General features: G+C 46.1%; 1 protein-coding gene across 5 annotated transcripts; it reads left to right on the top strand.

Annotated features, from left to right (window-relative positions):
- The first annotated feature begins 3961 nt into the window (after window positions 1–3961).
- On the top strand, window positions 3962–13255 carry corto. Of its 5 annotated transcripts, none has more exons than NM_001259993.3 (1): window positions 3962–13255. In NM_001259993.3, exon 1 carries the CDS (start codon window positions 5009–5011, stop codon window positions 6659–6661), a length of 1653 nt encoding a protein of 550 aa, NP_001246922.1. In that variant the 5' UTR covers window positions 3962–5008; the 3' UTR covers window positions 6662–13255. The 5 variants fall into 5 exon arrangements, with proteins under 5 accessions (NP_001246922.1, NP_001246923.1, NP_524231.2 ...); NM_001259994.2 differs by having other exon boundaries at window positions 3962–7313; NM_079507.4 differs by having other exon boundaries at window positions 3962–6997.
- The last annotated feature ends 461 nt before the right edge of the window (window positions 13256–13716 follow it).

The raw sequence follows: 13716 nt of genomic DNA, 5'->3' as shown, positions 1-13716 counted from the left end.
ATTAAATTATGTATTATTCAAAAAGTTTGATTTGAACAGTTTTTCGAAGTTTTGGAAATCTTATAACTTGACCACATTAATCCAGTAGACAAAAGTTTGCAACAGTTTGAAGTGCAGTCTAAAATCCCGCTTGTTTAGCGGTAAAGCGGTCGAGCGGGCAACGCTGAACGGACTGAGGTGCATGCTTCAAAGGGGGATACAAGGACCGCTGGCTGAAAAAAAAATGAATTGCTTAGCGCTTGCCCAAAATGGTCCATGGCATAAATTCCGAATGGGAAACGCATCAATCAACGGACAGGCTCTTGCACCGAGGAGCTGGTGAACTGGTAAGCTGGTGAGCCGGGTATCCAGCGTTCGTGATGATATTGCCGTGGAGATTAGACGGCGACAGCACAGCAACTTCGGCAATGGCAGCCAAAATTAAATAAGAAGAGATAACAACTAGGCACGGCCCGAGAATTCGAGAGTACGAGAGTACGTGGAACCACAAACAGAAAAGAACAGAACAGGATGGTCGTAGGAGGAGGGGAGGGCGGGAGGCATGAGATCCGGGCCCAGAACAAATAGTCATCGTTGTCATGCCCAAGCGGATTAGCCTACCTCGCCGGGCTGCGCCGTGCCTCCTGGCCTGCCTCGTCGGCAGCGTCGTCTTACCTGCGAAACTGGACGTGGAACAGCAACTGCCGCTCCCCTGAGCCGGCTAAAAATTTACGATTTTAGCACAGATTGTAAAGTAAATTTTCCTGTTTTTATTTCGAATTAACAAGCGGACCAGACAAACAGACAGCCAACTGCAGCGGAAGGAGCAAGAGGGACACACTGAAATGGGCTGCCTAATCGCTCCGCTCGATCAAGAGATACCCTACACACAGATGCCTCAAAAAGGTTCATCCATGGGTCTTAGAAAGGATTTTGTCAAATACCTAATAGCACGTTATAAATATTTCAATTTCCATGCGCGTTTCTGTCGATGTACAGCATTTGTTTTTTTTAACGTTTGCATCATAGTGACATATATATATATAAACAGCATAGATTTGGCCTGTAAGTGCACCTAAACTAGGATTTCAATGAGATATTCATATATATTTATGATTTATTTAGGTCCGGTTGAAAACCAAACCGAAGAACTGTTCGGCAAAGTGTAATTTGTAGAGTGGCGTATACCCCTAACCCCCAGCGAGTAGCGGGTATAAAAAACGAAAGTTTCGTGCAGACGTCGGGGAATAGAAGCGACGAAACACAGAACACAGTCTTCTTGGGAAGAAGCCATGCAGCGCAACCGGTCGCAGTCGGGATCAGTTGCCGGCCTAGCGGTTACTTAATAATGCAAACAGGTTTCACCGTACAGGCCGACTGGGCCGGGGAGAACGGATCGGGAGGACCGTGACTTGGACTTCTGCAGGAGAAAGGCAGTTGAGTTATGGATTCGATATGCCACAAGGGAAGAAAAGGAGGCAATCCGGGCAGCAGGGCGATGCAGCAGGCAAATATAAAAGGAGACGATGACAGAGATTAGAGAAACAGGAAATGTGGGTTGGACCGATTTAATGAGTGAATGCCAGATCCCAAAACAGACGGTCAAAAAAATGTCCTGGGGACAAACAAGAATGCTGAATGTTATCATAGAGCTGCCCTAAAATAATACAAATTATACATTTCACTGCTTCCGAGTTCGATAGTCGATCGTAGCCCCGATACAAAGAAACTCATTTTGTCCATGGCTTGCAGTAAGAGACTGCGAAAACTATGATAACTATAACCTGATCCTATCAAGTAGAATCTACTTGCAACTTACTTGAACTTATACCTGCAAGATGCACGTTCAGTGCAATACAGCGGAAATAAATAGTATTTTGACCAGTTATGAAAACACAAAGGGCGCATTTTATTGCATTCAGCCAACCCCACATGAGTAAACCATTATCTGTCTGGAATTTCTAATTTCGAAGTTTTCTATACCACTTCAGGCATTGTCGTCGTCTTGGCAGTTGTCGTTTTGTCTGTTGCCCCTCTTGACCAATTTCCTGCTGCCCGTTTTTGTTCGTTCTGGCCGTTCGCTTGGGTTGGGGTTGAGCCATAGGCTCTCCAGCAGAGCGACTGGCCCGCTAATTCAAGCAGTTCGGTAATTTCCAAATTGGCGGCCCGTAATCAAACTGTAATGCGGCCGACTCGTCATTAAGCACGCAAGCAGCAACATCACGGCAGCAACATCAATCCAGAAAGCAACCAAAGGCAGAAAAAAGCTGCAAAAAAACAGCACAGCAGAGCAGAAATAAGCACACAAAGGGACGCACGAGTGCAAAGCTGGCAGCTACATCAGATCCAAAACCCATACAAATAATACGGCGGAAGCACCAATAAAGAAAAGGCTTAAAAGCAGCAGCGACAGCACCATAAAAGTCGGCATAAAGCTACAACACTATAGTGTCGATATTAACCCAAACCAGACTCCAAAAACCATCCACAATCCCAGATGCAATGAAGACAATTCATTAACAAAACCATGGCAACAACAGTAGAAAAGCAGGAAATCATTAAGGCTATCAAACAATAGTATCCATTAACTTGTATACATGCACCAATCATGTTCTTTCTTAAGAGTCTTAGAATAATTAGCACATAATACGAATTATTAGTTTTTAGTAGACAATAAGAAGCATTAGTTTTACTTTTTGGATTAAAAGACATGCTTCAATGCAAATCCGCCACATAGGTTTTCATTTTACTTGCACATCGAATAGCAACAACACTGAAATGCAATGGCAACTTGACAGCAACAACTTTCAGCCCCACAACAACAACAGCTGCAACAGCGATTCCAACAAACATATGCTTTGAGAAAAAAAAAAACAAATATGTACCAAGAGAGACAGCCAGACTCACCAACACACTCGCACGCGGACACACCTCCCCAAATAACAAAACAGCTGATTTGTTATCAGCAGTTGCTGAATGAGCCCCACAGAGCGAGCCACTCTCTTGCAGCAACAACAAAATGGGGGGAAAAAAACGACGCCAACGGCGGCTGCTATGGCAACGACCTTCCTTATTTATTACAATGTGTGTAATTCCCAGCCGTTTTCTCACTCTCTCTCGCTCTCTCGCTGTGTGTGTGCGAGCGAGACAGTGCCCTTTCCTGACTTAAATTGCCCATTTTTTAGTACAGAAATGTTTAATATCGCTGTCTGTTTGAGTTTTTGCAATTTGTTTTCCTTTTTTGGTCTGCAGAAAGTCTCTCAGTGCGCAGTTTAGCTTTCGTATTCCAAAACCGGAGAGGTTCTTGGGGTATTTGTTGTATTCTTATATTAAGGAACTACGTAGGTGTGTTCGAAGTTGCGTCGCAGAGGATTTTTAGGCAGTTGTGTGGAGATCACACTGCTTATGTTGATATTATATGGGTTTTAAGTTTTAGGGGTGTACCAAAGTGCTCAGAAATACATAAGTAAAAATAACCCATTCCCATTTTAACCAGGTGATGCTGATAGATTCATTCAACTCCCCGTTTTTAGTGCGGCTCAATTAGCTCTCAACTCGCCGTTAACCCCTTTAGAACCCATCTGCTTTTACGACCCCATAAAGCTGCTCCCAAAAATGCGTTTGCCGTAAAAAATTAAAGCACTAAAACGGTTAAAGACATCGTATTACAAAATAATGTGCGCTCTCTCGCTCTTTTCTCGCCTCTTTGTCTCTCTCTGTCTCGACCAAAGCAGTTGTAAAGATGGCCGCCGTGTAGTAACATGGCTGAATGTATACCACACACACACACGCAGGCACAGAGAGAGCGGTCACAGAGAGGGAGAGAGAGCGGCCATTGAATGCAATTTATATAGGAAAGCAACAATAACAATAACTCTGCGCTCGTCTCCTGCGACTGTGTGTGTGCTGAATACGTCACGGAACATCAGCTGTGCCGAACAGCAGGTAGGCGTCGGCAGAATGGAGCGAAGACGACGTTTCGAGTCAGTCGCTTCAAAGAGCTCGATTCGTGCGGACATAGGAGGAGATAAAGCGTGGTCTGTGGCACGTAATTAACGAAGAAGAGAGTTAAGAAGATTCAACGTCGCGTCGAAGGTGAACACGCAGTTAAAACCCAAAAACAAACGCAACGCAGCCAATTGTGATACGAAAAATAAGTAAATCGGCAGACAATCAACAAAAACAATAAAAGCAAAGCCTACACACAGGCGTAGGCGTCTAGCCAACAGCTGTTTTTCGTGCGCGCTCCGTATTCAGCATACTCGCTGCGCTTACAAACGTCGGCAGAGACCGCGGCAGAGAAGCAAGCGGCGGCAGCAAAACTACAAAGCAGAAACTACAATTCAGATCGCGTTTTTCTTCGGAGTGGATGAGACGTTCGTTCGGCAGTTCTATTGCGCATAGAACTAACAAGTTACCTACTCCGCGAACTCACCCCCGCGAGAAAAGAACAGAACAGAGCATAACCGAATGGAAAGAAGACAAGGAGTAGCTAAAAAGCAACGGTTAAGTTAGCCAGCAAAAACGGGCAAAAAGACTGAAAACACACGTGGATTGTTCACTCACCCCGACACGCGCACCCACTCGCACTCACACTCACCCAGCAGCTCCAACTGTTCGCTGCATTTATGTAAAACCAAACAAAGACTGACTAAAACGCTAATAAATATACAATAAACGTAACGAAACAAAGTTAAACACGCGAACAGCAGCTAATATTATACGGGTTAAAGCGAATTCCAAAGCAAAGCAAACACACATATGGATTAAGGTTCCTCCTATCTCAAAACACAAAAACAAAAGCAACAACCAACTCACGGATTACCTGCAGCGGCAAATTTACCGTTAGCCGCTCTTTTTGGATTACCAGTGCCAATAAAACCACAAAAGTGAATTTTTTCGAAAGTGAAGAAAGCGAAAAACATCCGCAAAATGATAAAAATCTAAATCTAAGTAAATAAGCAAACCAAAAGCGAATTCTGTGTTACCGAAACGAGAGCAAAAGCTAAAAGATCCCCTGAATACAGCAATGACGATGGCCGCCTGTTATGCCAACTACGACATGTCGTCCCTGTCGCACGGCATGTCGGCCCTGTCCGCCCTGCAGCAGCAACAGCAGCAGCAACAGCAGCAGCACAGCCAGACGCAGCAGCAGCATCATCACCAGCAGCAGCAGCAACACATGTACCACGCCGCCGTGGCTGCCCACCAGCAGCAGTTGCTGCAACAGCAGCAGCAGCAGCAACACCACCGCCATCACCACCAGCCCGCCAACACCAGCAGCAGCAGCAACTCGCGCCACAGCCATGCGGCGGCGACCCAAACGCAGGTCGCCGCCGCGGTTGCCAACAGCAGACAACAACAACAACAGCAACAACAGCAGCAACAGCAGCAGCAGCAGCAGCAGACTGCCAGCAGCAACAGCAACGCAGCCCCCGCTCCATCGCCGCAGAAGGACTACAGCATCCCGCTGCACGTGGACTGCAGCGTGGAGTACGAGCTGCCCAACCAGCCCAAGCCGCCGGCGGGCCAGAGAGTGGAGCCCCTGCTGATGATCCACCCGTGCTACTTCCGCAAGATGGAGTCGCAGCGGCGCAGCCCGTTCGTGAACAACATGCATGCGACCGCGCGGGCGGTGAGCAGCAGCTCGCTGAGCAGCGGAGCGGCCCTGGGCGGAGGCGGAAGCGGTGCGGCGGTGGCCACGGCGCCCAGCAGTAGTGCCGCGCGGCGTGGAGCCCGGGCGGCTACGAGCGCCCAGCAGCAGCAACAACAGCAGCAACGCTACCAACAGCAACAGCAGCAACTGCGGCAACAGCACCAGCAGATGTCGCAGATGTCGCAGCAGGCCCACTATCCCCAGCAACAGTCTAGTCTGGTCCGCCAGCACCAGCAGCAGCAACAGCAGCAGCAGCAGCAGCAACGTGCCAGCAGCAACCAAAGCCAACGCCAAAGCCAAAGTCAGAGCCAGAGCCAGAGCCATGCAGCCAACTCAGCGGCGGCAGCTGCGGCCCAGGCCTCGATAGCCGCCGCAGCCGCCGGCCAGTGGGATCAACTGGCTGCGCTGGCCGCCCGCACCGCCCTCACGCCGCACCACATGCTGCATCCCCACAGCCACTACGCGGCCAAGGGTAGTGGCGGCGGAGCAGGGGGCGGGAAGCGGGACGCCATGATCTCCGGCAGCTACGGACAGACGGCGGTCGCCTCGGGGAAGCTGCAACAGTCGCAGGTGCAGCAGCAGCAGCCACAGCAGCAACAGCAACACTGCCTGCCTCCGCCGCCGTGGGACGCGACGTCCATGCTGATGGACCGCTCGCCGATGGCCACAGTTCCTAGCAATTATCAGGCCGGCCCTGACACCAATCCCATGCGCCTCTACTCGGCCACGCCCACCGCCGGAGCGGCCTCGGGCGGGTCGGCGTCGGTGGGCGGAGGCGGGGCGGTGAGTGGTGCGGGGGCGACGGGAGCAGTGAACACGGCCACCGACAAGTTGAGCGGAAAGTACCGCCAGTACTTGCGGTCCCAGCGGATGCACCCGTACGCGGCGGCCGCCTCGCTCAACTTGGCAGCCGCCGCCGCTGCCGCCGGCCAGACCTCGTTTGTGCCGTTCAGTTCGGCGGCCACGGCGGTGGCGGCCACGCCCACATTCCAGCACCTGCCGCAGATCTCCTGCTACAACGTGTGATGCAGCACCAGCAGCAACCAGGACAACGGCAACATCAGCAGCAGCAACAGCAACTTGCAACACATGAGACAGGCGCCTACCAAGTACGCGTCGATGAAATAGCCGCCTCAAGGAATAATTAATAGATCCTCCCCTAAAACAGTACTATATATACACACCCATCAAAGCTTTTAGAATCAAAAGTAATTAACTCTAAAAATATTAAGAGATGAAACAAAATTCTGTCTAGCTGCTATGAGAAATTGTTGTCCGACGGTGAGAAAAGAGGAAATGAGCGATCTTTTTTTCTTTTAGTAATGGTAGTAATTGATAAACGATACAAAAACAAACAACAACAAAAAAAAAAAATGCAAACTATTGTAGTGATATTTGTTATAAAATAATTTTAGTAATTAATTTAATTTAAATTAAACAACCAACAAGAAACAACAGCAACCGCTCTGTGTAAGCCAACCACATAAACAATAACAACTGCAACAACGGCAAAAACAAGAACTGCAACAACAACAACAACGGCAGCAACATTAAACAAAACAATTGCTAAAAGTTACACATACGCATATTTAATTACAAATCAGCAAAATGTTACAACAACCATTTACCGAAAGAATACGAAAATATGAAAGGAAAATTATTACCAAACGATGGAGAGAGAAGAGTAAAGCAGAAAAAAGCAACACAAAAAATACGAATAAAAATTATTCAAAATTATGCAACGTAATTTGAAGCGAGATATGCAAAAATTAAGTAAATTGTGTTTTCAATTAACGTAGCGAGCAAGAAAAGCATAGTTCAAGTGATTTGGCCGCGGCAAGGAAAACTCCCCTTGCCGTCGGCTTTTGTGGCCAACTTTTCACACTTCCCACCACCACCGACCGACTAACTCCTCTTTCTGTTCGCCTTGATTCGATTTTCATCTTCGCTCCCTTTGTTTCCTCATTCTGCTCCGCCTCATGGCCTCCTCCTCTGCGGTGAGCCGTGATTGATTATTGTCATTGATGGAGGACCGGGCAGCGGGTTGGGGTGACCTCGGCGCACAGCACAGGGGTCCCTCGCTAATGGCAAACCGTTGAGCTGAGACGAATTTCGAAAACTTACAGGGCTCCGATTTATGGCTAGACATGAGGACGTCTCTTGAAATTTCACTATTAATATCTTATACTTAGATACTTATATACTATTTAATGTATTTGAGCCAGCTGTTGAAGGACTAAATCTGGCAACACACTACGATATCGAGAGATGTTGATTTCCACTCTATGTACATATATGTGTTCCACGACGTCGGTTATTTCGCTTTTACGCCTTTGTTTTCGATTAGAAGTTTAAATACGTTCTTGTTCACGCCACCAGCGGCCTCACTGTACTTACCTTTCAAAGACCAGCATTCTCGAAGTTCATTCGTTACAGTGATATAACCGAACTGCCTTTGCCTTCAGTGCTTACGGCTCTAATTTTGGTCTTTGTTGCGAGGTGAAAACGCAGCAAAATCTAATGGTTTCGAGTGGCCAGGAAACGCGAGATGTTATCAGCTGAAATTGTTTTTGCTCGCCCCCAAGGTCCCTCGGGAAAGTGTGTGCTTTCATTACTGATTGCATGTCGAGGCGATTGGCGCGGTTCCATGGGAGTTGCTGGGTTCCGGAAAGCAAATAGCTGAGTAATTTATGCATGGGCAGGAAAACCCGCTGAGGATTCAGCGCGCCATTAAGCCAATCGTCGAATTAATTAAGCCAAAAAAGAGTTTTCAACTGAAATGAACGACATCCGCTGCCGGGGGACCGGCACTGACTCATCTGTCCGCTTTAGGCTGCCCTACATCCAAACAAGTCCGACTCTACTCCACGACCATGCGGTCGCAATCCACTCGAGATTCAAGAAAGAAAAGACTTTAGTCCAATTGCAGAACGACGGAACCATTGCAGGAATTTGTGGGACCAGTTTAGACGCATCGGTTAGTCGAAGAAATGGCCAGACCACATATTAATCCATAACTTATTCAACATACAAGTCATTTCATTAGGAAAAACATTATTTAGGGGAGCTTGACTTTTATTCATCTGCTGTGAATTGCATTTAACACATAAATGAATCTGATTTAGAGCACATTTGTATTTCTCCATCCTTCGTGGAAGCCCATTCAACAGCATCTGTTGCAAGAAACCTTAGAAATCACTCTCCACTGGGCACTTTCCATATATAGTAGTCCCGCTTGCACGCCCAATCTAAACAAGCCACTGCTTCCTGAATGGTGCCGCACTCTCCGCGGGATTCATCTATTCACTTATTCAATTCATATTAAATTGGTCGTAGATTAGAGACGGAAAAATATTTCAATTGCCGCCGGCGGCATTCACACAAGTGTAATTAAAATATACTGGAGATCGGATCCAGCTCCAGCTGAAAGCGTCGGTTGTTTGTTTTCATTTCGTTTGAGCAATCAACTATCAGCTGCTGGGGCCATTTGCATGCGGCTGGGTGAGTGATGGCCCCTGTAACCCACCGCCCCACCGCCCCAATTCGAATGCGAGGTCATCGCCATTGTCGTCACTCATCCGCCCCGTTGCCGCGTTAGGCAGGTGCCGCTCAGCTCGGATCGTCTCGTCTCGTCTGGGATTACTAAGCTGCACTTTGGATTCACACTCGTATCTGATGTGATTACTGTTCCATGTGTGGGCATCGCAGATAATGGCCAGTCCCTCGAGTTCCAAACTAGAGTGCTTTCGTTACTCGACAAATTTCCCCATGTCTGAAAATGAGCTCAGTGATCAAGTGGTTACTTCGAGGGCTGTTAGTTTTGTGGTTTTTTTTTTTTTTTTTTTTTTTTGTGGATTATCTTACTGCAGGGATTGTGGTACCCGCCTAGATTCCCCAGTTAGTTTTTCAACAAATTCGGACTACGTCCAAGACAATGTAGCAAATGGGTACAATTTGAGATTGGAATAATAGGAGCATACTTAATTGCCATTGCATAATATAATTACGAAGGAACACTTTAACTCGCAAATGGATGGTTATAGTCGGGAGCCTCGATTTCCCTATCAGCAATTCCCACATACAGATTTAATTAGAGCTTAAAAAACAATTCGAATGAATACCACTTAAGAGTTAGCAGGTGACTCAATTGACTCGGCGCTGTGAAACGCGAGTTCCATGTCCATATTCGATTAGCCGCTTAGTCCGACTGAATGCAGGCCTTTTGGAGCGGGATAGGTCAACTAAAAGGTTTTCTCCTTTAATTGACTTCATTTGGTAGTGTTTTTTTTTCTTTTTTTTTGCCGACGGGCGGGAAACAGCTGCCATTTAAAAGTCATCAACGGATAAATAAACCCAAACCGAATCGGCGGAAGAAAAACATGCAAATAAAAGGCATGAAAAACAGAAGCACCCAGTTGCAAGAGTGGTTTACTTTTAAATTCCACTCGTACTGCTACACAAAAGTAACCAAACTGCTCGAACCAAAATGACGCAAAGCGCATCAAACGAAGTCCGCGCCGGGCATAAAAAGAGTAACCCAAAACCAAGTGGTAGCGGCGTCGACGGTTGTCAAGCGCCGAAAATAAATATAAAATAATTCGGGGCAGAAACTCAGCGTCGGAAGCTGTCTAACCAAACATTGTCTGGGTCGTGGGCGGGGGCGCTGATGGGCGTGGCAGGCGGCTAAGTGGCAGCCACAAAAGAAGCAAAAAAAAAGTGGAAAAAGCGGAGGACACTCGCGTTGAGGCTGGTCATAAAGCTGATAGAATGGAGGAGACTCCACACCACTCCACTCCACACCACTCCACTCCCAGACTTCAGACCTCAGATGCTTCGGAGACCCCGGACTCCGATTTCAGAGCCGGGCAACCGGTTTTGTCGTCATCGCGTTTTTATGCCGCTTTTTTGGGTCAAACTCAATCTGCTGCCAAGCGCGCTACATCATTTCTGACATAATTAAAACATTTTTAGCGGGCACAAGCAGAAAGAGGAGGGAAATACAGAAAAAAAAGTCATTTAAATATTTTCTAGGCTTTCGGTAATTATCATGCCTGTTTCCCAGCGCGCTGATAGCTACAGTCATAATTTAAGTGTAAAAGTAAATATATGTATATGCATACATACCTATTTATGTCAAATGATGGGGCGCAAGAAGGGAGTTGGGGAGGTTCGCCAGCGACAGTATTAATAAGCTTTAATTAAAAATATAACAGATCAGATAAAAACGAATGCAAATATACGTATGTATTAAATTGTCAGGCGGTAGCTGTAACTAATTAGCATTATTCATATGCATGAATGAATGCGCAGCGCGGAGTGAAATAGACGGCGGGATTTGAGCAGCGGCTTTAAATAAATTAAAAAATAAAATATTAATTAAAAAGGCAAATTAATGGCACTTAATTGACCCGCTCTCTCCACTTCCCCCTGCGTGCTGACGACTCTACAAGCCAAATACGAAATTATACGAATTATTGTGCGCGGAAATATGCAAATGCCAAGCCCAAAAACAGCTTACCAAACTATAAATAATTAAGCTCACAAAATGGGAATTTCGAATCTTTCCATCCCCGCTTAGTCGGTGGTAGACTTTAGCTGAATTGCGCTGAGTCAGCGGACTCGATGATGTCAAAAGCGATTTGTCATTGATTTCTAATTCCATATTACGCGTATAGGCGATAGGCATTTGGCCTGGGGCTCACATAATCCCGCCTAAACCTCCATTTTAGCGCAATTGTAAAAGCTTTTGGCTGGCCCAGAAGTAGCTAAAAAGTCATTGCGAGCCGCAACCAAATCACTTGGCCGCCTTCGAACTGGCCAAGGGAGCAGGAGGAGGAGGCAGTTGGCAACAGAGAGGAAGGTCAAATGGCTTTCAAGCGGCATTAAGCCTATAAAACACGAAAGCCAACTTGAACTACAAACTTTAGACTTGGCCAAGCGACAAGCAAACATGACAACGTGTAAAACTAGTTAGCTAGCGCAAAATATCTAAAGATAAACAACTCAAAAGCACTTACACACACAGAAAACAATTAAAAGCATTAACGCTTACAGCTGCCTAAGTGCAGCGCCACCTCGGTACAGTGTGTTTCAAGGCTGTAGGGCCGCTTTACTGGCCGGCCATTGCTGCGAGCTCCAAGTAAAACGCCCCTACAGCAATCGGCCATCCTACTTTGTATACCCTGTAATTAAACTATTCATTTTCTTCTCATTTCATTTCGAAACGCACTGTTCCGCCTTGATTTCCATGCGCCAGATATGATTGGAAGTGCATGGCGGGAGGAGCGGTACATAAGGAAAACTATTAGGTAAACCCAACTCGAAAGACAATGTAACAGTTGAAGCTATGAATTAGATGGCAAGCCTCGTGAGTTGGCGCAGATTGTACATATAGGGGGCAAGTGGTTCGGGGGAAGAAGCCATTCGACGTGTCTGGGTAGTTAAACTCCACTCAACTTCACTCCACTCGAAACTGGGTCTCAGACGAGACACGAACGGACCCAAATAAATGGGGAACGAGCTGCCATCACACACACGTACGAATACAAATATATATTTAACTACGCTAAGTACATAAACTTGCATTAGCCAACCGTATTGTGACTTACAAAAAACAAATCGATATCCAAAAACAAAAGCCAGCGAGTAAGCGAAATTAGCCAGCTAAACAAATTGATACAAAGATCTATATAGCATACCATACCATATTCGCCTGTACCGCAGCGTAACCACTATCTAGGCCATCAGCAAATTAAATATGTACCGTAATACAATAAATATGCAATCCATCCGATATTTGGTGGGGATGGGGTGGCTAGCCGTAGCTGCAAAATCCGATTACCTATGAATGTGAAGGGACAACAGTTTTCACACATATTTAGATCTATGTACAATATATTTACTCTGCTGTGAACACAACTACTTGCCACTTAATTCACTGGAAGTCCCCATTATCCGCTCAGCACTTCCGCTGCTTTTGACCGCCGCCAAGTATGGTTAGCATAGGATATAATCTGCCCAACTGCCAAGACATCGACTCTCCAAGCCAGGCAAATTTGTTAAGTTAGAGCACAATTTCATGGCATTATGATCGGACTTAAGTTGTCTCAGTTTTCGCGTTGCGTGTGTAGATATTTAATGAGCGACTTTTATTGTTTCCCGGCAGGTATCATACATATGTGTGTTTCAATGTGATAGTAGTTTTATTCATAATTATTGCGCATCGTACTTTGAATAATGTACGAAATCCAACTACAAGCTCGAACAAGATGACGAGCCATTTTTTTTTTGCACAGCACAGACAACGCTAGTTGAACATTTGCATTAATTATGATATGTTGTAGGCACCCAAACAACTCACATCATAGCCTCTAATAGATATTAACGTTTCAGTTCATGTAAATTATTTAGATCGAATGGAGAACCCAAAAAAGAAAAACAACTTATAAATATATAATACTGCGATGTAAAGCTGTAGAGTGGAATAAATTTGTAGCATATTATGGATATAAAGGAATTATAATAATACTGGGCTGCATGCGTAAGAAAAACCCAAAGAACAACTGAACCGAACACAATAAATATGCAAATTAATTGAATATTAATTTGAGCAACTTGAATAAACTCGAGTGCGTTTTGCTGGCATGGGGGTTTGTAACTGTGACTTCAGGGGACTTCGCCCGGGTACACACTTCCCTCCATGGAGATGGTGGCATGAAATATCACCTCACGTATTTGTCATTGTTGCGCGGCCTTCGGCCCAGCTATTCCCCACCCTCCGGCTGTTTGTGCCACACTATCAGCCACTCACGGGGCTCATATTTCAAATGTGGATTTCCAGGGCTCATAATTCAAGCGAGTCGGTCTGAACTCAACACTGCATTGGAGTGCTTTTCGCAATCATCCGGGCGCGAGTTGCAGCAGTTGTGGAAAATAGGTCCCATTCCCCAAAACAGACGTCAAGTGGTCTTAGGCGAGGCAATTAAAATCGCTTTAAAAAATAATTCGAAATAACCTGCTACGCCCACGAAATCGCAAATACACGCGGCGCATGTGAGGGCGAGTGGAAAATAATTAAAATA

This window comes from Drosophila melanogaster, chromosome 3R (assembly GCF_000001215.4).
Source record: "Drosophila melanogaster chromosome 3R".
Classification (NCBI taxonomy): domain Eukaryota; kingdom Metazoa; phylum Arthropoda; class Insecta; order Diptera; family Drosophilidae; genus Drosophila; species Drosophila melanogaster.
The sequence above is the reverse complement of the archived record's forward strand: the minus strand, read 5'-3'. Positions and strand labels throughout refer to the sequence as shown.

Coding starts and splice junctions, on each gene's coding strand:
- corto (NM_001259993.3), top strand. CDS start 5,009: ATGACGATGGCCGCCTGTTATGCCAACTACGACATGTCGTCCCTGTCG.